This window comes from Diospyros lotus, chromosome 3 (genome assembly GCF_014633365.1).
Source record: "Diospyros lotus cultivar Yz01 chromosome 3, ASM1463336v1, whole genome shotgun sequence".
Taxonomy (NCBI): domain Eukaryota; kingdom Viridiplantae; phylum Streptophyta; class Magnoliopsida; order Ericales; family Ebenaceae; genus Diospyros; species Diospyros lotus.
In genome coordinates, this window is record NC_068340.1 from 24571464 (window position 1) to 24599136 (window position 27673).

Genomic DNA, 27673 nt, shown 5'->3' on the forward strand with positions numbered 1-27673 from the left:
ATTTAAATATTTTTTGTAAAAAAAAAACAAAGGACACAAATGTAATTAATTGGGCTTAAAAAATAAATCATTAATTAATTAAAGATTAATATTAGATAATTAATATTAAAAGGAGAAAAAATCAAAGAAAAAATAGGAAAGATAAAAAAAAAGAAAAAAAGAAGCAAGAGAAGAAATAAGAAGATACTGAGAAAAAGTGATATAGGTAGAAAAAGAATTATAAAAGGAAGAAAATCGTGCGGCATAGGAAAAGAATAAAAGAAGTTGAGAAGCCGTAAGGGACTAAGGAAGACCAGAGGCATAACTGGGCCAGCTTCATCAAGGCACTGTGGAAGCCATTGCAAGCAAGTGTAGCAGTGTTTATGATATTTTTTTAATATTATAAAATAATATTAAAATATTTTTAAAATTATAAAAATAACCCGCAAACATTTTTCTTTTGTGCCTTTTTGGTGTTTCAAAAATAAAAACATTTTGGAAACATCAAAACAATGCCTTCAAAATATTTTCATGCATCATAGATGTCTTTCATAAAGTAATATGTAATATCCTAAAAATAATAAAAGCGTAAATTAAATTTACCTAAATTAAATTTAGTTAATTAATTAAAATGTTATAATTTTGTGTGGTTGTGTGCGCGTGCTTGGAGGCCAAGCTAACTACAGTAGTCGAAATTTGATATTTTTGTCTCTCATTGAAGCTTCTGGCTAAGAGGGAAGCCGAGGAAGAGAAAGGGAGAGATCGAGATTGAGAGAGAAGGAGAGCAGCGTGAGAGAGAGAGCTCGAGAGAGAGAGAGGCTGGTCGAGTGAAGCTCGGCCATGGCAGCCGAGCTCCGCAGCTGAGCAAGGGAAGAAGCGACGCGAGGAAAGCCATAGCCGAAGCGGAAGCAGCTCGCGTGGGGAGGTAGCCATCGATGGCGGCCTTGCAGCGACGTGGAGCGGCGGTTCGTGGTAGCGAGGAAGCGGCCAGAAGCAAGCAAAGCCACGGCCATGGCAGCCATGGCCGCGAACTTCGCAGCTGGGCGAGAGGCCGATGCAAGCAGCAGCGCGGCCGTGGGGTGGCGGCCGATGATGCCGTCGGTAGGAGGTGGCGGGGTTGGTGGAGCTCGGCCAAGGCAGATGGCCGTGGGTGCTGGTGCGTGCGCAGGTGGCCGTGGTGGTGCTGGCTCGGTCGCGAGAAGAAGAAGAATAAGAAGAAGAAGAAAAGAAAGAAGAAAGGGAGAAGAAGAAGAAGGAAAGAAGGAAGAGGAAGAAGCAAGGCCCAGGAAGCAGGGGTGCGGGAAGGAGAAGAAGAAAGAAAAGAAAAGAAAGAAAAATAAAGAAAAATAATAGAATTTTGGGATTTTGTCGGCATGGAAAGCGATTAGGTACCTAGGAAAAAAATTAGTAGAAACGTGATATATTTAAATTATAAATTTTACGCGATTAAAATTAATTAATTTAAGTCTCGGTTGTGTTATTTGCTAGGAAATGATTTAATTTGTACCGGGAGTACAAGAGAAGTTGAAAGCAACTAATTTCAGGTAAGCTCTTAATCCTCCCCTCATGTTCTTCAATTCCCGTAAAAGACCCCGTGATTTCTCATATTTTATCATCTCCCTTATTTTAATTCGGCATCTAGCCTTATTTGTTGAATTATTATTCATTTGGTCTAATTTAAATTAAATCCGAGACTTCTAGAATTTTATTCATTGTGAGCCTATGGGGGTTTGTACCGCCCCCACTCCTTTTGGAAATGATGCTGAACCAGCCTGGGAACTAGGTTCCTAGACGTGCGGGTTTATTTACGATTTTATCGGGTTTATTTACAATTTTTCTCGAATTTATTTATGGTTCGGTTAGAGCTACCGAGTAGTGGGGCAGGGGTCGGTTGTTGGTGACGTTGGGGTAGACTATTGTACGGCCCTGATGTGGACTGTCGGGTGGACACTCCTAGTCACTGGCCATTGATCGGTGCCGGGCACTACTAACTAAGTCTGCCAGTATGTGATTTACTGCACGTTTAGATTCATTATATTACTGTTCATGATTTGATATGCACATGGGTACGGGTTGCATGTTGGGATATTCATTTATTGAGTATGTTTGGACACGAACATTCTAGCTTGGTTAGGTTGCATCCAACATGGGCATATGCATCACGTGTGATTTACTATGTGGGCAGAGCATGGCCTGATGCCTGGATGTATGAGCGTTAGTGTATCACGTTGATGCTCACTACGCCATTGTATTTCTATGTGCATTGCATGGCTACTGATAGTTATTAGTTCTCGGACGGGAGTATCGTTCCGAGGGAGTCTATGGCTCGGGTGTCGGGAGTACCAACATGGACGGGTGACAGGAGTACCAACCCGGGACAGCGCGCGTAGGTTTGTTGGAGATATATGTTGCCTCTCAGGGCAGCGGCAGGTTGGTATGGGACTTGGGTGCCGTGTGTCTTGTGTGGGCCCCAAGGATCGGTATATGCTTTTATTATACTATACTATTGTGTTGTAGCGTCTCATGACTTGAGTGTACCTGTGGGTTTATTTTGAGAAGAGTTTATTGGATTTATACAGTCTTCAACCTTTCTTTTCTTATGCTTGCTGAGTCTCTCAACTCACCTTGCTTTCCATCATTCCAGGTAGTGACAGCGTGGGTCCGGGCAAGGGAGTCAGCTTCTAGCGGCAGAGTCGGTATGGTGTACAGGCAGTCCCGTCAATCCATGTCAACTCTGATGTCTGAGTATGATTTACTCTATTATTTTGTACTGTGCCAGGTTTTTCCTTGAGTCTTGTGTATGTCGGCACAGTAGTCTGTCTTTATTTATTTATCATGTAATCGCTGTGCTAGCGGGGTATCCGTAGTGCATGCACATATTTAGTTTCGCTTCCGTTGTTCTTATTTTTGTGTATGCATGCTATGACGATTTTGGTTTTGTGTTTATTCTTTTTCTCCTCTCGTAGGCACTCTCGTTCGAGTAGTCCGGGTGTTTGGGGATATCCGGATAGGGGTGCTTACATACTCCGTAAAGAATTAAAGATGAGAGTTATTTAGTTTTTTTATTTTAATTCACAACAAACCAATTTTTGACCATTTTATACATATATTCGGTCTTTTTCTCGAATCAAAGTGATACGATGACTGATTCCTAATTCAATTAGTCAAATTCATCTTATTTTAATAATTATAGTTAAAACTCAAGTTAATTATTGGAACCTTCTGTTTATATGGTGATACTAGATTTGCTAGTATACTATTTGTTTGAACTAAGTTTACAAGTGTACAAAATTTAAAACTGATATCAATGGGGAACCCTAAGTTTTGGTTTTAATTTCTCAAATAGATTATACCTTCCCCCCATTAATTGGGTTTTAAAGTATTTTTTTTTTGATCAAATCCTTCACCTTAAGGGCCCTCGCAGCTCAATCTCAAAATTTTTACAGGAGAGGTAAATCACGAAATCCAGCAGTGAGATTCGAACACGGGACCTGTGATTAGCTATATAACAGTAAAAATTCAAGACTTTTTGTAACCAACACAAATACGATCTCAACCGCTAAGTTATGTCCGTGAAAGTTAATTTTAAAGTATTTTGATGACTATGCAAGGAGTCCTGATACACAGGATGATAATAACAGTCTCCTCCCTTAAACATGTTATTAAATTGATAATTAAAATAATTTTTTTTAAATAATTATAATTAATTTAATTACTCATTGTTAAATTAATTATTTCTCCTTGGCTCCTCTAGTAAATTTCTTAACATTTTTTTCTTTGATTAAGTAAGTTAACCCAATGATCAAGTGTCACTCTTAATCCATTTAAAAATATAATTAATTACTCCAAAATCATGATTAAGAATGATAATTAGAATTTCAATGTATTAACATATTTAGATAGAACCTTATTCATATCACCATTTTATATTCTTTTTGAGTTATCTTTAACCCACCCTTAAATTTAAAAAAGATCTTAAGAGTTTTTCTTTGATTTGCTCAACATCTCATCAAAATTAAATACTTAAAATATTTAAATAATAATAAAAATTTATGAAAATTTCACAATAACTATTCTATATACTTAATTAATTGATTTCAAAGAATATCATTTAATTTTTGAAAATTTATATAAAGTTTGAGACTATTCATAACTTCATTCCTTTATATATATATATATATATATATATATCAACCTTTCAATGGTTCACATATTTCTATATAGAGATTTATTTTCATACAAAACTATATCAAAATGAAATCTATATATGTAATTTAAAAACTCACAATAATATTTATTTATGATATGAAATCAAAGCTAAAGAATATATACATACTTCATATTCAAAATCCATATTCCTTCTTTCAACAATCTTCCTTTTACTATTGAAAGATCGACTCCCGCATCTACATATATATACATTTGTAGGTGGAAAAATACATTTTGAGGTGAATTATACATTTATTGAGTATTATATAAATATTTTGATATATATTATATTTCCAATAAACTTCAAATACATCAAAATATTCACATATAGTATGTATTTGCTAAAAAATACCTAACAAACATATGTATGACCATTTTCACAAGATATTCAAAATACCATTTATGAAGTTAAATCACTGTGTCAAATAATATATAAAAAAAAAAAAAATTGTTCATATTTCATACCTTGATATTGTGTTCGATGGAGACTTATTTTGCCCCTAAGCTTCTTCCTTTCTCTTTAAACCAATGCTAGCGCTTCCGTCCCTAAATAGTGGAAGACCATTATAATCTTCTCTTTTATATACACTCAAAATTTGCCCTAATTTTTTTTATTGAGGGCCCAATTAATTTTAATTTAATTTAATTTATCTTTAAAAGTTTCCTTTCTTGTCTAACTGACCCATTTAATTCAAATTAGAAGTCATTTTAAAATAAAGGTGCCAAGAGAAGGTGTGTTGGCTACCAGCCACCCTCTCAAGCAAAAATTTAAAGAAAAGAGAGCTTTGTAATTTTCTTTTTTTTTTTCTTATTCTTTCTCTCTTTTACATTATATATATATATATATATATCCACCTATCCTTTTAATCAATTTTTTTTATCAAGTATTCTACTTTCTAATTTTGCATATATATTTATATATTTACATATTTAACTGTTATCTTGATCAATCACTTTATTTTATTTAATTTCACATATACTCACTGAATCAAATAAATCTTCAAATTTCACTATTCTGTAATGTATGCTACTATTCGGTTATTAATTGAATTTATCTCAATCTCAATTTTTACAACCTTTACTTAGGAAATAATCTTAAAATCTATTTGATTGTTAAGAATTATTTTCCCAAGCCATTCAAATTTCAAAATTTTAAATAATCATATTAACGCTTGAAATTTTTGGATAATTATCAGTTAAACTCATTTTTTATTCTTGTTTAAAAATTAGTTTTCTAAAAATTTGAAAATTACACTAGCTCCAAATTTCTTAATAAATCATTATGTCATTCATTTAATAATTTTTATTCCAAAAATTGATATTCTAAAATCTTAATTTTTTTTTGGCAATCTCACTATTATTTTTCTAATTTCTTCGTCAATCAGTCTTATTCTAATGATTTTTTTCTCATAAATTAACATTCTAAAATTTTATAAAATTTTTGGGTATTGCACTCACACCCCCTAAAAAAATTTCATCATCAAAATTCAATTTTCGTTAATTATCAAAACATTTATTTCACAAGTTTTTTTCAACTAACAACCCAAAATCTTATAAAATTTTGTGGTGTTTTATCATATATATATTGGTCTTTATAATAAAATAAACACATAATAAAGTAAAACAGTTTGTTTGGTTCAGCTTAAATAATATAATTTTATAAGTTTTAAGAGCTTATTTCATAATAAGTTGTAAAAAAAAAAATTGTAATAAGATTTTATTTTGAAGTACTTTATTATAACTTATAAGAAATCGAGTTACTAAAAAGTAAATTGTTAAATGAACTTATAAGCTACTCAATCTTATAAGCTTTTCGTCATTCGACAACAAAACCTTTTAAGTTTCATTTAAACAAAATTTTAATGATAAAATTTCAAAATTATTCCTAAAGCTTCGTTAAAATACAGTACTGATTATTCTTATATTTTCAAAGATAATATAGATATCTGTCACCGTTAAATAATTATTAAAATTAATCATTTTACCTCTATGTTTAAACTCTTTTCTTTTGTTCATATTTTCTTTCTCATATCCCATTCTTTTCATTGATGCCTAAACCATCCTATTTCTTTGTTATCATCGTTGCCGCTGGAAAGGTTCTTGCCCTTTTAGTCTCATTCTTTTTCATTTCCTCGACTCTTTTTTTTTTCTTTTTTTGTCTTTTTTCTCTTGCTATTTTTTTGTCGTTTGGGAAGGACTAAAGCCCATTTTCAATCAACCGCCTAAATCCCCATCTAATCACAATAGGATTTTAATCATCATTAATGACAAACCGATGGGTTGAAACCCTATTGCCATTTGATGGGGTACTTGACTAGTTCACTATTAATATTCAATACCCAGCTAGAAACTAAGGAAAAAATTAAGGATAAAGAAAGAGAGAAGGAAATAAGAAAAGGAAAAAGTGAGGTGATTGACCTACTCCACCATCCATGTCGCACAATGGCCCTTGTTGGAGAAGACCATCAACCGAGAGTGCAAATTGAGGGTAGTTTGGTCTTTTTCTTAAATTTAATAATGTTGAACTAAGGTGTATTTGATTGGGGGATGAAAAGTGGGGTTGAATTCTAATAATTTTATGGAATTCTAATTCTCACCCCACCTCTCAGGATTTCTAATTCTTTAATTTTAAAAAAAATCTTTACTTTTTGAACTAAAGTAGAATTCGAATTTCATAAAAAAAAAAAAAAAACTATTGAATAGAAAATGAATTCCACCTTCATTTTTCATTCCTATCAAACGCACCCTAACTATAAATAAAAAAAAATATTACATAATTGTGAAAATTAAGAGAAATTGGTATTTTAAATTTTTAACCAATGGGACGAATCTAAAAATTTATGTAAGGGAAGGTTAAATTTTTTTTTTGAGATGTAAAACTATACATCACATATTTTGGGATTGGGTGTAAATTTTTTAAACTAATTTATTAATAAAAATTAATATAAAAAACTAATTTTAATTGTGAACAGCTCGTGTTTAAATCCGTCTCTCTTTAACCAACCTCACAGTCCTTTGGGAAATTTACAGGGTGATTTGTAAACTCAAATTTTTAACTAAACCAAACACCTTTTTAAGACTTTATTTGGGTTTTATTAAAATTAAAGCAAAAAGATTCCTCATGTGAACAAAACAAAAGGAAAAAACCAAATTAATGAAAAAAAGAAAGATAATGAAAAGAACTATAAGAGAGAAAACAAAAAAAAAAAGAAAAGAAGGGAGAAGAAAACGATCTTTCCTTCCATCCTTTTCGCGTCTCTTTCTAACAAAATTTGTTTTTATCATATTTATGAAGTTCATTTGTAGATGAATGATTGTGTTTGGAATGACACAATTTAAAATGTAGAATCTAATTAAATTTTATAAATTTATATTTAGAATGAATTTAAAATTAAATTTTCATTTGCTCTTACTTCTTAAAATATCTTTAATATAACAACGTTGTTAAAATAAAAAAAAAATATTAAAAAATATATGTATACACAAATTTTTATATTTTTCAATGTATATATCTATAAATTTTAAAATTAATTCTAGAATTAGGAATTAACTAAATATACTATAATTAACAATTTAAATACAAAAATATAAATAAAATAAAATTATGTATGTTCAAATTAATTTTTCATAATGATGATAAAGTGGTGAGCATTGACGTTCACAAGATGAAGATTGAAGATAATTTAGGATAAGCTTTTGGCATGTTTTGGAAAAAAAAAATATAAAGTGGAAAGGAGAACGTGCGACACACCGAAGGACTGAAAGAGGAGATGAGGGAAAAGAAACAGTTGGATTGGAATTATTAGAGAAACAATTGGCCGACCGTGTGTCCCTTGCGCGAGCGAGGGAAGGGAAGGGAAGGACGGGAAGGGAAGGGACTCGAGAGAGGAAAAAAAACGCGAAAGCTTTTCCTGATTGGTTTGCTCACTCTTTCCTGTTCCAATCACTCATAATTAACTCAGTCTGCAGCAAAATATGTTACTATATTACACAAGTAGCAGCCTCACTGAGTCACTGTCGTGTAATGTTAGATAAATTTCGCAAACGCTTTGGTCAACCGTCTATGGTCCGTCTTGATGGTTGCTTAGCTTCATTTCTTTGTATTTTTTATAGATTCCCTTATCTCTTCACTCTCTTTGAATTTGGATTTGCCTGCCGATGAGAAGATTTCGATAAACTTGCAGACTTGGCGGGTTGTTCATGGTGGCGAGTGAAAAACTGTGATAAAGTCCACATAATTTAGAGGAAAAGCGGATTGAATTTTGGAAGCAGATAGAAAAGGAGGAGGAAATGGAGGGTTCCAAGCCGGAAGTGGGCTCCGCGCCGGCGCCTCGTCGAGACCCGTACGAGGTTTTGTGCATTCCTAGGGATTCAACAGATCAGGAGATTAAATCTGTTTACAGGAGGCTTGCGCTTAAGTGAGTTCAATTTTCTTTCTGTTTTCCTTTTCCTGGGTATGATCTGGATGAGGAGAACCCTCTTTAATTTGTTCTTGGAAGTTGTTCTTTGAACCCATTTTAATATATTATTTTGCTATTAATATTATTCTTATCTATAAAACTGATGTTAATATTGTTAATATGACAATATATATTATGTTATTATTTTTATTATTATAATTATTAGGCAATTTTTGAATTTATTTTTACTAGAGAAGACATATCAATTAGTTTTGATTTTTGTAATCAATCATTTTATCACTTGGGGAGGAAGAATTCTATTTCCATGTTAATATTAATACAAATATAATTAGTTTTGATTTTGATCAGGGTGAAAATTTCATTTTCATTCGAAAAACAAGGGATGCCACTTTTTTGTTAAAGAAAGCAGTAAAAAAACAAACCAAAGATATTTTCCAGTACGCATCGTAAATTTGAAGAACAGATTTTTTGGATGTCTATTTAAAAAAATTTCTCAATTGGACATGATTTTCTATTTTTTATAAAGGAATTTTTTGGGACGTGGTTCTTGATCTTTGTGATTGTGAAGTGCATTTGAAGTGTGGATATAAAGAAATGATGATTTATGGGGGCTGCAATATGGGTTTAAGATATTCACTCTTTATGTGTCCTGTGCAGCAATCAGTGCACTGGTGAAGTTAAATTTTGGTCTCAATGACAGTTTAAAAACATTGTTCATGAACAAATCATAATATAGGTGGGATAGGCAAAGTTCTATTCATGTAGCTGCACTATTCTGTCCTTAAAACTGATAGCATAACAAATGACACAATTGTTGTAGCTTTCAAAGCTTTCTAGGATTGTGAATCTGTGATCTCGGCAATGGGCAGGTACCATCCGGACAAAAATGCTAGTAATCCCGAAGCTCCAGAACTTTTCAAGGAGGTCGCATATTCTTATAGCATTTTATCTGATCCAGAGAAAAGAAGCCAGTATGATACTGCTGGGTTTGAGGTGCCTCTATACCTTGTCTATTTGCTACGCTTTATATTTTATGGAAGTTTATTGCTATTTTTCATCCTTAAGCTTCTTCAAGTTGGGGTTCAGGTGGTTCCAGTTCCACAAAATTTTCCCATTTGCTACATATTAGAAGTTATTATGCCTTGAGCATTTTGTTGCCCGCTACATTTAATTTTCTCCTCTGTTTTCATTTAGAAGTGAGCCTACCGGCATTTTTTGTCATTAACTGTTAATGGCTGGAAAATGGGCATTCCATTCTCTTTCTCTATTGACTCCCTTGTTATCTGGAACTAGCTTGGCGGTCTCTTGATGGCTTGAGGATAAATATATATTTACTCATTTGCTTCTCAATTCACCAGATTCAGCTGACCACTATATCTGGCTTTTAATTCTTTCAATATGAGACGTTGATAAATCTGGCATGTATACATGCATTTTGGCCCTGTAGGCAACACCCATTCCCTTATTTATTCACATCATATGGGTCTGAAGAATGTTCAATACCTGTGATTTCAGTGCTAATTAAAGAAGCTAGGATGATGGTAAATTATATGATTAAATGCAAATGGTGTGATTTTGACTAATTTGTTTGAAGTTTTATTCCTTCCATTGCTTTCCCCTTTGATTATAAAATTAAATGAACAGGCTCTTGATGAGGATGACATTGATATGGAAATTGATCTTTCTAACCTTGGAAAGGTTAACACAATGTTTGCAGCACTGTTCAGGTATTCTTTTTGTTGAAATATAAGCATCTTTTGTTACTGTGGTTTGTACTAGTTACTCTTCCATCTTGTTTGTAGCAAGCTAGGTGTCCCTCTCAAGACTACTATCTCCGCTAATGTTCTTGAAGAAGCTTTGGATGGAACTGTCACAGTTGCACCTCTCCCAGTTGGATCATCAGTTAGTGGAAGGGTGATTGCTTGGTTTCTTATCTGGATAATCCACAGTGAACTCAGTAATACTCTCCTTCACCATTATTAATTTTCCCTTCAGGTAGAAAAGCAATGTGCCCACTTCTTTGGTGTTACTATCAATGAGGAACAAGCTGAGGCAGGGATTGTAATTAGAGTTACCTCAGCTACACAAAGCAAATTTAAGGTAAATTGTTATATAATAACATCTGCACTAACTCGCTTGAGTGCATTTTATTGTATGTTAACACTTTCTGAAACTGTTACATGCAGTATTTGAAAAATTTCAACTTTATGTTATTGCAGCTACTTTATTTCGAGCAAGATGCCCATGGTGGATATGGTTTGGCTTTGCAGGTGTGGTACATGCTAACTCTCTCCCTTTCCTTTCCTGTATACTACAGATTGTTCTGTTTTGCCTAACCACAAATATGACTCTTATTTAATACGAAAAGGAAATGAACAAAAAATGTGCTGGTTTCTATTGTTTTGCTAATATATGGTTTTTCTGCTATATTCTGACTAATGTTGAAAAAAGAAAATGTTGAAAGTCCTATTCATTTTGTAATTGCCTATTTTGTAATGGTAAGAGGCACCCTGTCATGTTGGAACAGGACATCACCTGCCCCTTCAGGGGATATTATGAAGTATGAAAATTCTGAAGCACATGAATATCCATATTGAACATGTACTGGATACACACTCTCATTGAACGAGTTGGAATACATGTTAGGCATGTTAGAAAGCCTAGGAGAGTAGCAGGGAACAAGCAAGCAGGCAATAACACATGCAATCTCTTCCTTAATATTAGGCACTTCATCTTAAGGTCTAGATCCAGCTCTACGTCAGATTTGAGTTGTTTAAGTCTTATTGCTCTAGGAACTCTTCTGTCACACGTCTGACTCTGACATCACACACTATTATCATAAGTGTTTGCCTGCCTTCATCTTGAATTGATAAGATTTAAGTTAGAAGATCAAAGTTGAGTGAATATGTAAACTGAATTTAAAGTTCAGAACATAATTGTGCAGATTTTTAAGTTTGTGAATTGATGAAATCTGCCATTCAGAATTGACGCAGCGTGTAGCACGTATGTGAAAAAAACACATCAAAATAAACCCTTGAAAGAACAAACTTCAATGACTAAAGCTTGGCTTTCAAGAAGACGCAAAAACAAGACTGTTTTGCTAAGAAAACCCTAATAGGTTGCTGAAATTTGTATTGAAAAAAACTTGATTACAAACTCTAGATTCGAATCATATTTATAGATTTTGGCTAATCTAAATCCATCTAATACTTATAAATAAAATTCAACTAGAATACTAATAGAAATAAATCCTAAGTAAAATTCAATTAGAATCCTAATAGTGATAAATTCTAATAAAACATGAAGTACAATCCTAAATCAAGTAGAATCCTAAAACGTATGAAGTATTAAAATATTGTTCTAACAATACTGCTCTGGCGTGGTCGGGTTGGCCTTGGGCCGGGTCGGCGTTGGACCGGGTCTTGATCAGTGACCGCATCATTCACCTCCACTTGAGAAAAAATTTGATCTCGAATTTTGATCCAAGTATGACAACTCAACATCCGACAAATACAAAGAAAGATCAGCAACATTGAATGTTTTGAAAATACCCATATGATTAGGCAAATCCACAACATAAGCATTATCATTGATCTTCTTTGTAATCTTGTAAGGACCGTACTTCTTTGGCTTGAGCTTGTTCTGCTTTCTTGCTAGATTTCATTCTTTCTTCAAGAATATCATGACTTCATCTCCAACCTCAAATACCTTGTACTTTCTATGCTTGTCAGCTGTCGCCTTGTACTTCTTATTTGTGCAATTTTTGCTTGACATCTTCCTGAACCGCTTAAACTTTTCTTCTAAGGGAACATGAGCAAAGACATTCCTCCCCCTCTTAGCCCTATCTTCGTTGGCATAGGTCTAACCATCACCATGTTTGTTGCCCTTTGCCTCCACTGTATTATTATTGTTAGATTAAGGACATTGAACATTCTATCTTGAGCCCCTCTCTAATCTAGTAGATCTTATCACAAGTCATTCTCCTCTCATTAGTTTTCTTGATTTTGACTCCTCAACAACTTTCGAATTTATCCGTAGATTTTTCTTACCTGGAGAAGCATTCTTTTGCAACTATTTCGAATAGAGCCTTATTCCAGGACTACCAACAATCTCTCCATCACTTAAAATATTGATGCTTGAATCCTTCTTTGGTCCAAGCACTTGATCAACTATAGCAACAGCTGCTACAACATTCTTAGTTTCAGAATTTAATTTCAGATTAATACCGAAAGCAGTTCCACTACTCGAGTTAACTAGCCTGGGAGATCCAACACCCTTATCTACAAAGAGACCCCTGTAACCATCTTGCTTTTGCAATCGCAAAGGTGGATATGTTCCTATTGCCTTCGATTCAACCATGCCAGAGTCTGAATAAACTATAAAAGGATTTGCTACAATGGCCTCCATCTCCTTTACAGTTGTAAGCCGATCAAAAGAAACACCACCATCCTTGGATTGCGAAGCAATGCCTGAGCCCTCAAGACTGGAAAATACCCCAGTATGAGTTAACAATCTTGGAGTTTCTGTCATGTTAGTAGCATAAACCAAACCTGAGTTTGCAAACGTTGAGGTTGTTGGGACAACATAATGTTCAAGATCAAACTCCAAACTCACCGAAAAAGCCATTCTTTAGTTTATACTCGTCATTTCCCCAATGGTTGTGTTGCTGCTCATTCTTTCTAACCCCTCTACCATTAGGGTTGCCTATCATACGACCAAGATCATCCTCATCGGTCTTCTAGGATTAACGAGGACAAGATTAATGACTGGTCTTCCCGATTTAAAGTAGCCGGCTTGATTCATGCCATTAGTCCGGTTCCAGTTATCATTAACTCGTTGTAAAATGCCCAATTGGTTGCGGATTCGCTTCAATTGGTGCTGCATTGTACAAGTTATTTCCCATTGTTTTTCGATTGCTCTCCAAACTGCGGGCAACCCCCGATCACTGTCACAAGGTTGGTCAAGATTGGTCATCTGATTGGTTGATGAACCGCTCTGATACCACCTGACGCGACATATAGTGAGTGTGAAAAAAACACACCAAAATAAATGCTTGAAAGAACAAACTTCAATGGTCGAAGATTGGCTTTCAAAAAGACGCAAAAACAAGACTGTTTTGCTAAGAAAATCCAAATAAGTTGCTGAAATTTGTATTGAGAAAAACTTGATTACAAACTCTAGGTTTTAGGCATATTTATAGTGTTTGGCTAATCCAAATCTATCTAATACTTGTAAATAAAATTCAATTAGAATCCTAATAGAAATAAATTCTAATAAAACATGAAGTAGAATTCTAAAACTTATGAAGTATTAAAATATTGTTCTGGCACTACTGTTCCGGCGTGGTCGGGTCGGCCTTGGGCCCAGTCTTGATGAGTGACTGCATCAAGAATAGATCTAAAAAACATTCTATAATTAATTTGGTATTGTTTTGGTCATTTACCCAACTTATATCCTTACCATGCTTGTTCTAGATTTTTGTCTTTGGATGATTGTTCTGAATTCTTTTAGAGAATCCTTGTATGAGATTGTCTATTTATTTTCTTTCTTGGTTGATTGTTAGATCTGTGAGCTAATGATGTCCCCAACTATGAACTTGTTTCATCCATGGCCTGTAATATTGTTTTGTTTCTTATGGTTGCCTTCATTAACACTATATCAAAATATATTGCAATTAATTATCTTTGCAATTATGTTGTGGCTGAACTTGTGAGCACAATATATCACATCTGCATGCAGGAAGATAGTGAGAAGACTGGCAAAGTGACCTCTGCGGGAATGTATTTCTTACATTTTCAAGTGTATAGAGTGGATTCAACTGAGAATGCGGTACATTACTTCGACCATCAGTTTCCATTTTTCTCTTGAAGGTTTTCCTCTTACAGTGTATATCAGATTCACTTGTAACTGTGGCTATGCAGTTAGCAATGGCTAAGGACCCCGAAGCAGCTGCTTTGTTCAAAAGGTTGGAATGCATTCAACCCTGTGAAGTCTCAGAACTAAAAGCCGGAACTCACATATTTGCTGTCTATGGTCTGAATAGCTCTGAATCAGCCAATTATTTGCGTCTTCCTCTTCTTGGCCTCTGGTGCCACTAGTTTAATGAAGTCCTACCTTGATCTGTACAGGTGATAACTTCTTCAAGACAGCTACATATACAATTGAGGCTCTCTGTGCAAAGTCATTTGAGGATACAACACATAAGCTTAAGGAGATAGAGTTTCAGATTTTAAGGAAGAGAGCTGAGCTGCGGCTGTTTGAGGTGGAATACAGAAAGGTACTGGAGCCTGATTTCTAGAGATGCTCTTCCTCGGTTTTTGGCGATTCATGCATGGTTTTTAACTTTTGTTTGTGATACATCTTGCAGGTATTGGCACAATTTGAGGAAGTAACCAACAGATACAGCCAGGAAAAGCAGTCTGTAAGCTTTGTCTACTTCCCTCATAGTTCTAATGGAATTTTTCTGGCTCAACTGCTTAGCGCTCATTTTGCAAACCCATTACTCACCGTAGCCATATTTTCATTCTAAATGTGCTATCTTTTAGTTCTTTCCTTCCTTTTGTTTTTTTTAACTGAATCCGGAGTTTAATGTTTGGGTTTCTCGTACTCTGCTGTGAAACCTGTGCTCAGACCGAGCTTTCAAATGTTACATCTCTAATTTCAAGCTTATACAACATGTATAAGTTCGTCATAAGTTCAGTTTGTTTCAGTTACACACTGACTGACTCTATTTGCAAACAAAGAGAACAAAGATAACAATCTCATTTTTCTTGAGTCATCTTACGGCAGGCCTAGTCTTGTTTCTGGAACCTCATTCGTTTATTTATCGTACTTCTGGAGGGAACAGGTTGACGAGCTGCTGAAGCAGCGAGACACCATTCACTCCTCATTCACGATGTCCCGGTCAGTCATCAATGGTCGCGGAAGTGGCACTCCTTCTGGTAATGAGGGTAGGAACAGAGTCACCGGCGAAGATTTCAAGGCGGCCGAGAGCCCAGAGGAAGATGGAAGCGCAGATGCAATGGATCGATCATCCAAGAGGAAATGGTTCAATCTTAACCTGAGAGGATGGGAAAATAAGGTTGGCTGATAGGGACTTTCTTAGATGGTCTTGAATTGTTTTTTGAGAGTTTTGGGGGTTTCAGTTATATGAACATTTGAGCCACTGGATTGTGTTACTTTACCTCCCATCCCATTATTGTTGTTTTTTCTGTGTGCACACATTCCAAATGATATATATAAATGGTGTATCTACTACATAAATACGAAGTATGTCTTTGTTTTTTTCTTTCATATGTGAAAAGGTGTAGCAAGATATTGAATGCCAAGTTGTGCTCCATTCTTAGTGCACTTTGGTTGTCCATAATATATATCTTTTTTGGGTCTATTCTGAACGGTATCGGTAATTTTTTATATTTAAATTTGTGGGTAAACTATATAAAATGGGATTATTATTCAAATAATAATAACATTTATTTATGGTGACTCAAACTCATAATCTAATGACTGCATCATAAAGAGAATATGTGACATAACTTGCGGTCATGCTTACATATTAGAAATTTGAAAACACCACCATCTTAGGCGTAAATTAAATCATTGGACTTAAAAAGAATATGAAAATGACCTAAGAGCAACTTCCTTAAATCATTTTCTTCAATTCCAAATAACCATGCCTTGACCTTCGTTCCAACCAAAGTCATTTGTGGGTAACCATAATATAAAAGTAATTGTGTAATTGTTGCTAAAGATATAATTTAGATTAGATATGATTCATATTAGTTCAAATATGATGACATTAGGTTAACTCCGCTTGGGGATGCTATCCACTGCAGGTCCCAAATCCGGATAAAGGAGGAGGGTTGTGTTAGGTAACCGACAGCCAATGTAAAACTTAGTCGGATCCAAAACATGAACTCTAGACAAATTATGAAAAATCGTTTGAGTGTAGGCGTAACGCTTCATAGCGACGCGCTACATTGCCCACTTGTAGTGTCAAGTGAGCTAGGGTCGCTGCATTGACGCCCGGATGTAGTGACAAATGAGTAAGGGTCCTTGCATTTGCTTAGACGGATGTGGGTAAAGAAGTTAGTCCAAAATCAAAATCAAAATAAAAAATAAAATCAAATTCAAAGTCAAGGCCAAAAACAAAATCAAATTCAAAGTTAAGGCCAAAAATAAAATCATAGATTAAGGATTAGGTCATGGAACATAAAAACATTAACAAGTAAAGCTATGAAAGTGATAGATGTGATGATTAGAAGAAAAATTAATATTATGTGCCTTCAAGAGACAAGATGGGTAGGGAAAAAAATAAAAACTTTATCAGAAACTGGATATAAAATATGGTACATAAAAAATGATTGAGCGAAAAATAAAGTGGGGATTATTATGGATAAAAGCTTAGTAGATGAGGTAGTGGATATAAAGAGAATAGGGGATAGGATTATTATGGTGAATGTTAGCCTAGAAAGAATGACTATGAATATCTTTAGTACATATGCACCACAAACAGGGTTAGGTGATGAGATAAAAACAAAATTCTGGGAGGACCTAGAGGGACTTATACAAATGATACTAAGAGAAGAGAAAGTGATTATATGAGCTGATTTAAATGGGCACGTAGGTAGAGACGAAAACGGCTATAGAGAGGTACATGGAGGGTATGGATTCAGGGAAATTAATAATGAGAGTAAGTCTATTCTAGATTTTGTTATGGCATATGGGCTCATCATAACTAATACTAGGTTAAAAAAATGGGATGAACACTTAATCACATATAAAAATATCACATCAAGCACCCAAATAGATTACTTCCTCATGAGACAAGAGGATCGGTTATGTTGTAGGGACTGTAAGGTGATACCGGGAGAGTGTTTGACTACTCAACATATACTTCTAGTACTTGACGTCCAAGTAAGAAATTGGAAGAGAAAAAAATCACATAAAACAAAATCTAAGAATCAGGTGGTGGGATTTAAAAGAGGAGAAACAACTAATCTTTAAAGAAAAATTAAAGGGTAAAAGGGAATGGAATGAAGAATGACAGACAAACCAAATGTGGAAAGAAATAGCTAACGCCCTGAGAAGCACGACAAAGGTAGTCCTTGGAGAGACAAATGGTAGAGCCCCTAACCTTAAGGAGTCTTGGTGGTGGAATGGAGAGGTACAATTGAAAATTAAAAATAAGAAAGCTTGCTATAAGGTTGTATATAAATGCAACAATGAAGAAAATCAAAAAAATTATAAAGAAGCAAAAAATGTAGTAAAAAGAGCTGTTAGTGAAGCAAGGTCAAAAGCATATGAGAATCTATATAAACGACTTGATACAAAAGATGGAGAAAGGGATATATATAAATTAGTTAAAGCAAGAGAAAAAAAAAATACGGGATTTAAATCAAGTGAAATGCATAAATGATTAAAATCAAAATGTATTAGTGAATGAGGGAACGATTAAAGAAAGATGAAATGAGTATTTCACAAAATTATTCAATGATGGTGGCGACACAAGAGTTAGGTTGGGACATCTTAGTAACTCCGAAGGGAACATGAGCTATACATTTTATCGACTCATAAGTTCAAATGAAATAAGGCAAGCATTGAAAAAGATAAAAAATCATAAGGCGGAGGGACCAGATAATATACCAATAAAACCATAGAAATGCATGGGAGAATAGGGCATCTCCTGGCTAACGCAATTATTTAACGCAATCCTTAAATAAAAAAATATGCCAGATGAGTGGAGGAAGAGTACTTTGGTTCTTATATACAAGAATAAATGAGATGTTCAAAACTGTGAAAATTATAGAGGAATTAAGTTAATGAGCCATACCATAAAACTCTAGGAGAGAGTAATAAAATACAGACTCAGAAAAGAAGTAAAGGTCTCGAAAAATCAATTTGATTTCATGTCTGGTAGGTTAACAATAGAAGCTATATACCTACTGAGGCACCTAATGGAAATGTATCGGGATCATCAAAAGGATCTACATATGGTGTTTATAGATTTAGAAAATGGCTATGATAGGGTCCCTAGAGAAGTATTATGGAGGGTTTTAGAGAAGAAATGAGTCAGAATAGCCTATATTCAAGCCCTTAAAGACATGTATCACGGTGCAGAGACAAGGGTCAGAACATATGGAGAGGATACTGAATTGTTTACAACTACAATAGGACTCTATCAAGGTTCTGCACTAAGTTCATACTTATTTGCTCTAGTAATGGATGAACTCACTAAAGATATTCAGACAGAAGTGCCATGGTGTATGCTATTTGCAGACGATATAGTGTTGGTGGATGAAACAAAAAAAGGAGTGAACACTAAACTTGAGTTGTGGAGAAACAATTTAGAATCTAAGGAATTTAAATTAAGTAGAAGGAAAAGAGAATATATGGAATGTAAATTTAGTAAGAATACAAGAGTGGATCTATAATAAAATTGGAAGAACAAATCTTACAAAGAAAAGACCATTTTCGATATTTGGGATCAATGATTCAAAAAGATGGAGAAATTCACGAGGATGTCAAACATAGAATTAAGGCAGGTTGACTAAAATGGAGAAATACATCGGGGGTACTATGTGATGGTAAAATCCCATTAAAACTGAAAGAAAAATTCTATAAGACAGCTATAAGACCAGTCTTGTTGTATGGCTCAAAATGTTGGGCAGTCAAATACCATCATGAGCAAAAGACGAGTGTAGCGGAGATGAGGATTTTAAGATGGATGCGCGGCCATACAAGAAAAGATAAAATTAGAAATGAATTTATTTTTAATAAGGTAAAAGTAGTGCCAATCAAGGAGAAGATGAGAGAAACTAAACTAAAATAGTTTAGTCATGTGAAAAGGAGACCAAGAGACGCTCCTATGAGGAAAGTTGATAAAATGCAACAGTTAGTCAAAAAAAGAGATAGAGGCAGACTCAAGAAGATTTTGGAAGAGACATTAAAGTTTGATATGAAGTGTATGGATCTAAATGAAGATATAACAAAAGACATAAATACATAGAAGTCTAGAATTCATGTACCCGACCCCACATAGTGAGATAAATGATGAATATGTTGTTGTTATTGTTGTCTATGATGACTTTAGGTTAGATTAATTAGGATTATCGATATATTAATTGAATTTATCTTTGTCTTGTGTGACTAATTACAAACACTTATATACATTAATCAACTAATTACATCCAAAACCTAATACAATCTTTTATTATTTTAGATCCCATATTCTTCCCTCTTGCTGCTTGGATTCGCTTGCAGCGGCAGATACCTCAAAAAGTCAAAACTCCAAAGCCTGTTTAGTTACAAGTTTATGAATCTACTGGTGCCAATAGTTTACACGTGGCAATGGACCGTGAAATTATTTTATTTTGCCACGTGACTCCATCTCCATATAAACAAATATTTTGTAATACGTAATTACCTACTTATACTAGGCTCAGTTATATAAATCATTATTTTTATCTAATTCTAGATAAATATATGAGGTGTCACGCATGTCTTTATTTATTCTCTTAATTATATTTTTATAATATTTAAATTCGTCAAAAACATTATGTACACGTATTGTGTGTACAAAGACTTAGACAATAAATGATGCTAGAAAGTTTAAGCACCACGCAATTGTCAAACCATTAATTCAAGTCGTCAAAAAGCAATGCATAAACTAAAACAAATTAATCCTAAAGCATGATGATAAAATTAAATAATTAGTAATTAATTAATTATATAGGTTGACGAGGTGCAGGTTTCTCCCAAGTCGAACAAAAATCTTTGCCTGACATGTTATGTTGTCTCTAATTTAATTATAATGATCAAACCCAAAGTCACATTTTACTTTGTCTCATTCATTGACTAATAAGTCCTTAATTTCCTCCGATTCACGGGACTTCAATTCATCAATCCTCTGTATCTTAAACTGAAAGCCTGTTTGGGAGTTCGTTTAGACTTTAATTAAACTAGGCTTAGCCTTTGATATACATTTTTATGAAGTCACTTCCCTTGACTTAAAGCTACTTCCACCTTTCTTTCTATATTAAAAGCTACCCACATTATGTGTTTGGATTATCAGAAAATGGGCATGTTTGAAAAAGGAAAGTTGACGTATATTCTTATAATTTTTTTATACAAAATATCATATTATTAAAGTAATTAATAAGATGGTTAGACTTCTGTAATTATAAGTTTTTTTTTTTGTTGGGGGGGGAGGGGGCGACTAATTAATATTGAAACTATGGGCGAATTAGGCCAACAAAATTAACAAGAAGATGGAGGGTTAGACCCATACAACTGATAAAAGCTACAACCCAACCAAAGAAAGACGGCGAGATGGACTACAAGTATTAAAAATAGAAGAAGCAGTTTAATAGCTGAGGAATCAATGACTTAATGAGACAAGTATTCATAGGAAATCTTGCTGCAAATAAAGACATTCCCAAGGTGTAGCTTGTGAAAATGACTTTGAGAGAGAGGTAGGGCCGAAATCTGCGGGGCAGAAGAAATCACTCAAAATACTTTTGGAAAGTCCACTTGAGAGGATAAATTACAGAACGACGCACAGAATTATAAGTTAGTTTAATATGTACAGATTTTCTTTTTGAATCAAAGATATAATAAGGTGCATAATTTTTTATGAATTTTTTGTATATAACTATTTCTGATTATATATACGTGATTTGCCAAAAAAGAGATTTTGAACTTAGGAAAATGAAATGATGATATTTTTAGGTTATTCCTTTTTCCTTCCAAAGGTAACGGTTAGTAAAGAAAATATGAAACAAAATAGAAAATGAAGGGAGTTATTCATATATGTATGATCGATGTAGATGTTGTCTGAATATATATTGAATTCATAATTTGGTCGTTTCGTTGGTTGATTTTCCCTGATAAGCACAACTGGGTGCGCCCTAGCTAGCTAGTAGAGATTTGGTCGATCTTTAGATGATAATTACCAGCATCACTTCAATCAGCTAGGAAGAAAGCATGATTAAGGTCCTTAATTAAAAATGTTTTAATATTGAATGGTAGAAACCATTAATTAGAACCAGAAGTAATAACCATTGTTTACATTATTTATTTTTATGTGCACCTCTTATTATTACATTTACTCCCTTTGTTATTATACTACATTCCTTAAATACAAGTATCCAAACAGTACATAGCAACGCCCTTGAAAATGCATGTCACCAGTTGCATTTTGATGTCATCTGGGGATTAATAACGATTTTGACAACATATTGTTAAATCTACTAACGGTATTTGGGTGTTATTCTGCAAATTTTAAATAAGATTTTAGTTACATCATATTTAATCTATTTGACTTAATTAGATATTCAGCCTTAACCTTTATCAAGGAAGAAAAAAAAAAGCCTATATACCACCAACCCACTTGAATAAAATTCTAAAGAGCAGGAAGATGCAGAGGCCATAAGTGAGCTTCAATATTCAGTACCAAACTTGAAGACATAGCTAGCATGTCCCAGCTGCTTCCATAATTTAATTGTTGTCAAAGAACTTTGGTTGGACGTGGGTCCTGTTTCCCTGCAACATGCACGGGAACCAGAGAAAGATCACTTTAAAAACTCCACTTCCTTAATTCAAACAATAAAATCTATATAGCTAGCTAGGCCAGTAGGGTCTCTTGTATGTATGCATATCATTCCTAGCTAGATCTGCTTTTTTACCCTAATCTTGGCCGGCAACTTAATTTGTCCCCATCTGTACACATATGCATTAAACCTTTTTATTTAAAAAAAAACACTATTTAGATATTCAATTATAATATTTTAAATAATATTTATATAATAATATAATCTAAAATATAACACAGTATATGACATCCCAACTTTAATCACCAGTGAACAAAAAAATAATCAAGAGGGTCAAGTGAAGCCAAGATGACATTCATGTTGCAGATTAATTTGCTCAGCCTAAAGCCAACAACCATAAGCAAATTAAGTTGGAAGCTTAAGGAGAGAGCAGCCAGGACTGACTAGCTGCAGGTGACATGAGTTGAGACTTGAGAGGGAGAGAGAGAGAGGAGGGTCACTTCAACACGCTTCTCTCTTTTTATGAGTCAGACCAAAGTAGGTGATGGTGGCCCAACCCGCGCTATTTGGTTTCTAACCCTCCCAAGGCAGATAAATTAATTAAGAAGCATGAGTTAAGCACAAATTCAAGATCAATATAATTAGATCCACAAAATAAAGTAAAAAGGTGGTTAGGTTTTGGTATGTGTTGCCAGTTCTAAATCTGAGGATGGACATCGATCCTATGTCTGCAGCCATAATTTCAGGTCTCCTAGGAGACAATTTAGGGACTTGATTTCTAGAATGCATGGGCCCATCTTGTACAACCTGTCTACATATATATATATATATATATATATTATACATATATATTGGTTATTAATTGCAACCATCTCATCCGTTTACATTTGACTATTTTAGGGAGAGATTTAATAATGGAAGAGAATGGAATTGTATGAAAACGAGTAAAAGAAGAACAGTATTAATGTGATATATATACGTACTGAAATAAAAAAAAATTATATGAAATTTTTTATAGAAGATAAAGCAAATTATCTATAAATGTATGTTGTGCAATGAGTTAGGAAAAATTTACTAAAATCGATTATAAGGGCAAAGAACACCATCCTCACATTATTGATCTGTTCATATTAATTTGTAGAATGATTTGACTTTTTTCTTGTAAGTATTCATATTTTTTTAAAATATGGAAGAATACATATAAGCATCTAATTTTGGGGGTTTGAAGGTGAGTCAAAAGAGTTTCTTCTTGAACGGAGAGACGACTTTATATTTTATGACAAACAGAAGACAAATGATGTATATTACCCTACGCGAACGTAATTTTCTCTACATGTAATGTGTGTGTGTGTCAATTGAAAAAAAGAAGAAAATTAAAGAAATACCCATAATATGTATAGGGTTAAGGATATCCAGCCAGTTGCCAACATCGATAATTGAATTAATTCCGAATATATTTATCATTTTATATAGCAAGTCAAGCGCTGGAATTAATTATGATTAATGATGGAAGAATCTAAAGTTGAAAAAGTGTGTGTATATTGATAGAGAAGCTTGATCCGATCACTTTTAATTTATGTGTTTTGGTTTGGGGTTGATGATGGAACCACGTAATAATTTTCTTATGTGGGAAAATTTGACTTGGGCGAGAGAGAAGTTATAAATGGAAATCAAAGGGAGAGACAATGGGAATGGGAATAGTGAGTGTGGTGGGTCATGTTTGGAGTTGCGGTGAAGATTCTTGAATGATTCCATTTTATGTGTTAAAACTCTTCATTTTTCATTCACAGACACAAATGTTGACGATGATAATATATATATATATATGTATATGTGTGGGATATATATATATATATATCAACGTCAATCACGCCACCACCTCCTACTCAATAATTGATCGTCCAGACGTAATTCTAGGATCTCATGATAATATATTTTAAATATTCACCCTGGCTAGCTATGTGTATATATACATACATACATACATAGAGAGAGAGAGAGAGAGAGAGAGAGAGAGAGAGAGAGATTATATATGGATTGGATGCACAATATTGTTCCGTCCTCATACATATATACTCGCATTAATTTCCTGTAGTCGTACGTACCCGCCCGCTAGCTAGCTAGGTTGGCTAAATTTTGTAATATTTGGCATTAATTAGAAGAAAGTGTACTTGATTAACTTGGTGGGAAATTATAATAAGAAGCTTTTAAGTTGTGTATTTAATTAATTAGAAGGCTTTTCTTTTCTTCAAGGTAGGCAAACTAAGCCTACACATATATATGGTATAGCTAGCTAGCTAGGGTGAACCCCAATCTAAAGACATTGGATGCTTCCCTCCTAGCTTTGTTTCTTCCTTCTCTTAATTTGTATGTATGTTATAGACACTGCAGATCTAGAAGCTAAATCAATGACGAATCGACACCGGCCGTACGTGAGAGCATATCTGTTTTCATTGATTAAAACTAATTAATATTTTAATTCTCCAAAAATTAATTAAATAAAGACTTATATATATACTGTTGTTCTTGCGTTAATCAAAATTAATTTGCAGATAATTAGTATTATATATATGTATATAATATATATAATTAATTATGAACGAAAAAAGCTATCCCTTAATTATTCAATGCCTAGTGTTCGTGGTTGGCAAATTAAATGGTTTCTTGCGAATGTGCCAAACTAGAAGAGAAGAAGAAAGCCAAAGTTCTGTTTAATTGCTCAAACTTGATGTATACAAATTAACTCTCATGATCAAGTCTCAATCAATTTTTTTAATTGATAGTTCAACCACCCCTAATATTACTCAAATCCATGCATCTCTTAATTGCTTACTTTGCCCCAAGTTTTAGGCTTCCATATATGATTCACAAATATACAATCAATTTAATAAATGAAGTTAATTTCCCAAGCTAGCTAGCTTGGCCCTAATATTATATATACACACCTAATGCACGTAAACTAGCTGCTATATATATGAACCATCGATCGGCAAAAAACAATAAGGTTAAGTTGTCTGCAACTGTTAATTAGTCGGCAACAAATTAAACTTAGAGAGCAAAAACATAGAGAGATATACATTTACCCAAATATATACCATTAATTAGGTCCCTCTCTCTCTCTCTCTCTCTCATTTTTTCCTTCCTTTTCCTTGTTTTACAGTCCACAAACGTTAACCCCTTTTTAACCTGTATAAATACCTACACATGTATCACCTCTGTTAATATAGCTCTCTCTCTCTCTCTCTCTCTCTCTCTCTCTCTCACATTAGCATATGGCAGAATTTGAATACCAAACTACGCCAAACAACACAGCCACTGCAAACGGACCCTTAAAGCTCTTTGGCTTTGACGTCAATTCATCAGAGGATGAGGAGGTAGAGTCAACCAGCAAGACGACATCAGGGTCGCCTGACCACGCCTCTTTTCCGGCGTCCGAGGGCCGGAAGTACGAGTGCCAGTACTGCTGCCGCGAGTTCGCCAACTCCCAAGCCCTGGGCGGCCACCAGAACGCCCACAAGAAAGAGAGACAGCAACTGAAGCGAGCCCAAATGCAAGCCTCGCGAAACGCCGCCGCTTCCTTCCTCCAAAACCCCATGATCTCCGCCTTCGGTCCTCCGCCGCACCTCCTCGCCCCGGCGGCAGCCCAGGCCCAACCGTGGGTTTACTTCCCACGCTCCGGCGCCGCCCCGCAGTTTCACTTGTCGCATGGCTGCGTTTTCTCTGCTTCGGGCCCGAGAGATGCAGAGACGTTATCTTATGCCGGCAGCATAGGGGATTCGACATTGACGAGGAGTGAAGCGCAACGTCAGGGCGTGGCCCGGGGAGGAATTGATATCGATGGGGCTTCGCTGAGCAGATTCTCGAGTGGAGGTGGTGGGCCCAGTTTGGACGACGCACTCGGCTTGGACTTGCATCTGAGCCTAGCTCCTCCTGCACCATGACCATGAGTTCGCAGCAGCCAGCAGCCAGCAGCCATATGGATCGGCTATGCTAGCCACTGCCACAATCGGAACTTGTAAATTTTAAAATTATTTATTTATTTATTTTGTTTGTGAAGGAGGTATCTTTTCTTTCCGCTTCATACATGCTTTTATATGTAGATATTATTATTATTATTATTATTATTATTATTATTATTATTATTAAATAAAATATACGAGCAGGAGGAGGAGGGTGGGTAAAGAGAGTAATTAGAAAGATTCAAATAGCTAGGAGGTGCAGGCATTGGTAGGCCAGTGACATTTTGAAATTTAAAATTTATTGACAATGGGGATTGCGTTCCGTCGGTCTCCTAGTGAGTGATTCATGACATAATCTAATAATAATGCTACAAACGTTATTATTTTTTATAATAATTTAATATTAAACTTAATTATCATAATCATAATTATAATAATGGACTTTTTAATTACTTCCTACTGGATTATTATTATTATTATTATTATTATTATTATTATTATTATTATTATTATTATTGAACAAATCATCACGTCATTATGTATGTATGCATATGTTTCTCATTTAATTAAAATTTCTCTCAATTTTTGCGACTTCACAATATGTTGATTGAAGCGATGAACTGAAGTACCGATCGAGCGTACGTGTTGTTAACCAGTAGAGGTGAAAGAAACACAAGAGCTTCCAGAAGATGGATTTTCCTCTTCAAGTTTAAGAATGTCAATGCCAGCCAGATTAATATATTAAGAGTCTTCACAATTACTCAATCTAATTAATAAATAAATAAATTATTAATTAATTAATGAATTAACCACCGTTTCATTCTTGACAAGCTAGCTAGCTGTTGATGATTGTGGGCCCAAACCACTCAACCAAACCGATGGATCATCTAGCTAGGGTTTATATAATTAATTTGAGTGGTAGTGAAGTTAATATATATATATATATATATATATTAATGCTTTGGTTAGGAATTTGTTGGGAAGACAATGGGTGGGTTCTAATTAAAGTTACTTGCGACCTTTAACATAAATATATAGATTTATCGATATATATATATATATATATGCAGTTCAACTGGCTTGAGATGAACGAATTAAAGCTTAATTTGGTGTAAGTAAACAAGAAGACGAGAATTAATTAACTAGAATGCCAAGCACCAAAAGAAATTAAAGCTTCAGACTTTGGCTGTCAGAGTTAAAAACAGCGTAATTAAGGTTGATGGTTGGTGTTTCTTTTCGGTGCAAAGTGGAGGCTTGATTACAAAAAGGTTGCCATCACATTATAACGTAAAAAGAAAAAAAAAAAAGAAGAAGAAGAAGAAGAAGAAGAAAAAATTGGTATGTATATGTAGACCAGTCTCAATATTTTTGTCTTAATTTTCTTCTTGAATTTGATGATCAGATGGTGCTCCTAATGGAGCTCCAATAATTAACCACTAAGCCAAGAACAGTAATAAGTCGAGTGGGGACCAGTCAGGTTAATTTATTTATTTGCTCTAAGAATGTGAAAAAAGAGAAGATTTAATTAATTAATTTATGTGTGTGTGTGTGTGGG

The 27673-nt window shown here is 34.3% G+C and overlaps 2 protein-coding genes across 4 annotated transcripts; both read left to right on the forward strand.

Moving 5' to 3' along the window:
- Positions 1–7940: 7940 nt before the first annotated feature.
- Positions 7941–15902, forward strand: LOC127797662 (chaperone protein dnaJ 15-like). 3 transcript variants are annotated; one of them, XM_052330754.1, is made up of 12 exons: positions 7941–8106; positions 8373–8606; positions 9479–9602; positions 10254–10336; positions 10412–10523; positions 10605–10709; positions 10829–10879; positions 14349–14438; positions 14531–14642; positions 14738–14886; positions 14977–15030; positions 15457–15902. In XM_052330754.1, the coding sequence occupies exons 2-12, from the start codon at positions 8479–8481 to the stop codon at positions 15697–15699; spliced, it is 1251 nt and encodes a 416-aa protein (XP_052186714.1). In that variant the 5' UTR covers positions 7941–8106; positions 8373–8478; the 3' UTR covers positions 15700–15902. The 3 variants fall into 3 exon arrangements, with proteins under 3 accessions (XP_052186714.1, XP_052186713.1, XP_052186715.1); XM_052330753.1 differs by having other exon boundaries at positions 7952–8254; XM_052330755.1 differs by having other exon boundaries at positions 7964–8106; positions 8302–8606.
- Positions 15903–25159: 9257 nt separating this feature from the next.
- Positions 25160–26215, forward strand: LOC127797757 (zinc finger protein GIS3-like). Its single transcript, XM_052330895.1, has one exon. It carries the CDS (start codon positions 25432–25434, stop codon positions 26098–26100), a length of 669 nt encoding a protein of 222 aa, XP_052186855.1. The 5' UTR covers positions 25160–25431; the 3' UTR covers positions 26101–26215.
- The last annotated feature ends 1458 nt before the right edge of the window (positions 26216–27673 follow it).

Coding starts and splice junctions, on each gene's coding strand:
- LOC127797757 (XM_052330895.1), top strand. CDS start 25,432: ATGGCAGAATTTGAATACCAAACTACGCCAAACAACACAGCCACTGCA.
- LOC127797662 (XM_052330754.1), top strand. CDS start 8,479: ATGGAGGGTTCCAAGCCGGAAGTGGGCTCCGCGCCGGCGCCTCGTCGA. Junction 10,710..10,828: donor CTACACAAAGCAAATTTAAG/GTAAATTGTTAT, acceptor ATGTTATTGCAG/CTACTTTATTTCGAGCAAGA. Junction 15,031..15,456: donor ACAGCCAGGAAAAGCAGTCT/GTAAGCTTTGTC, acceptor TGGAGGGAACAG/GTTGACGAGCTGCTGAAGCA.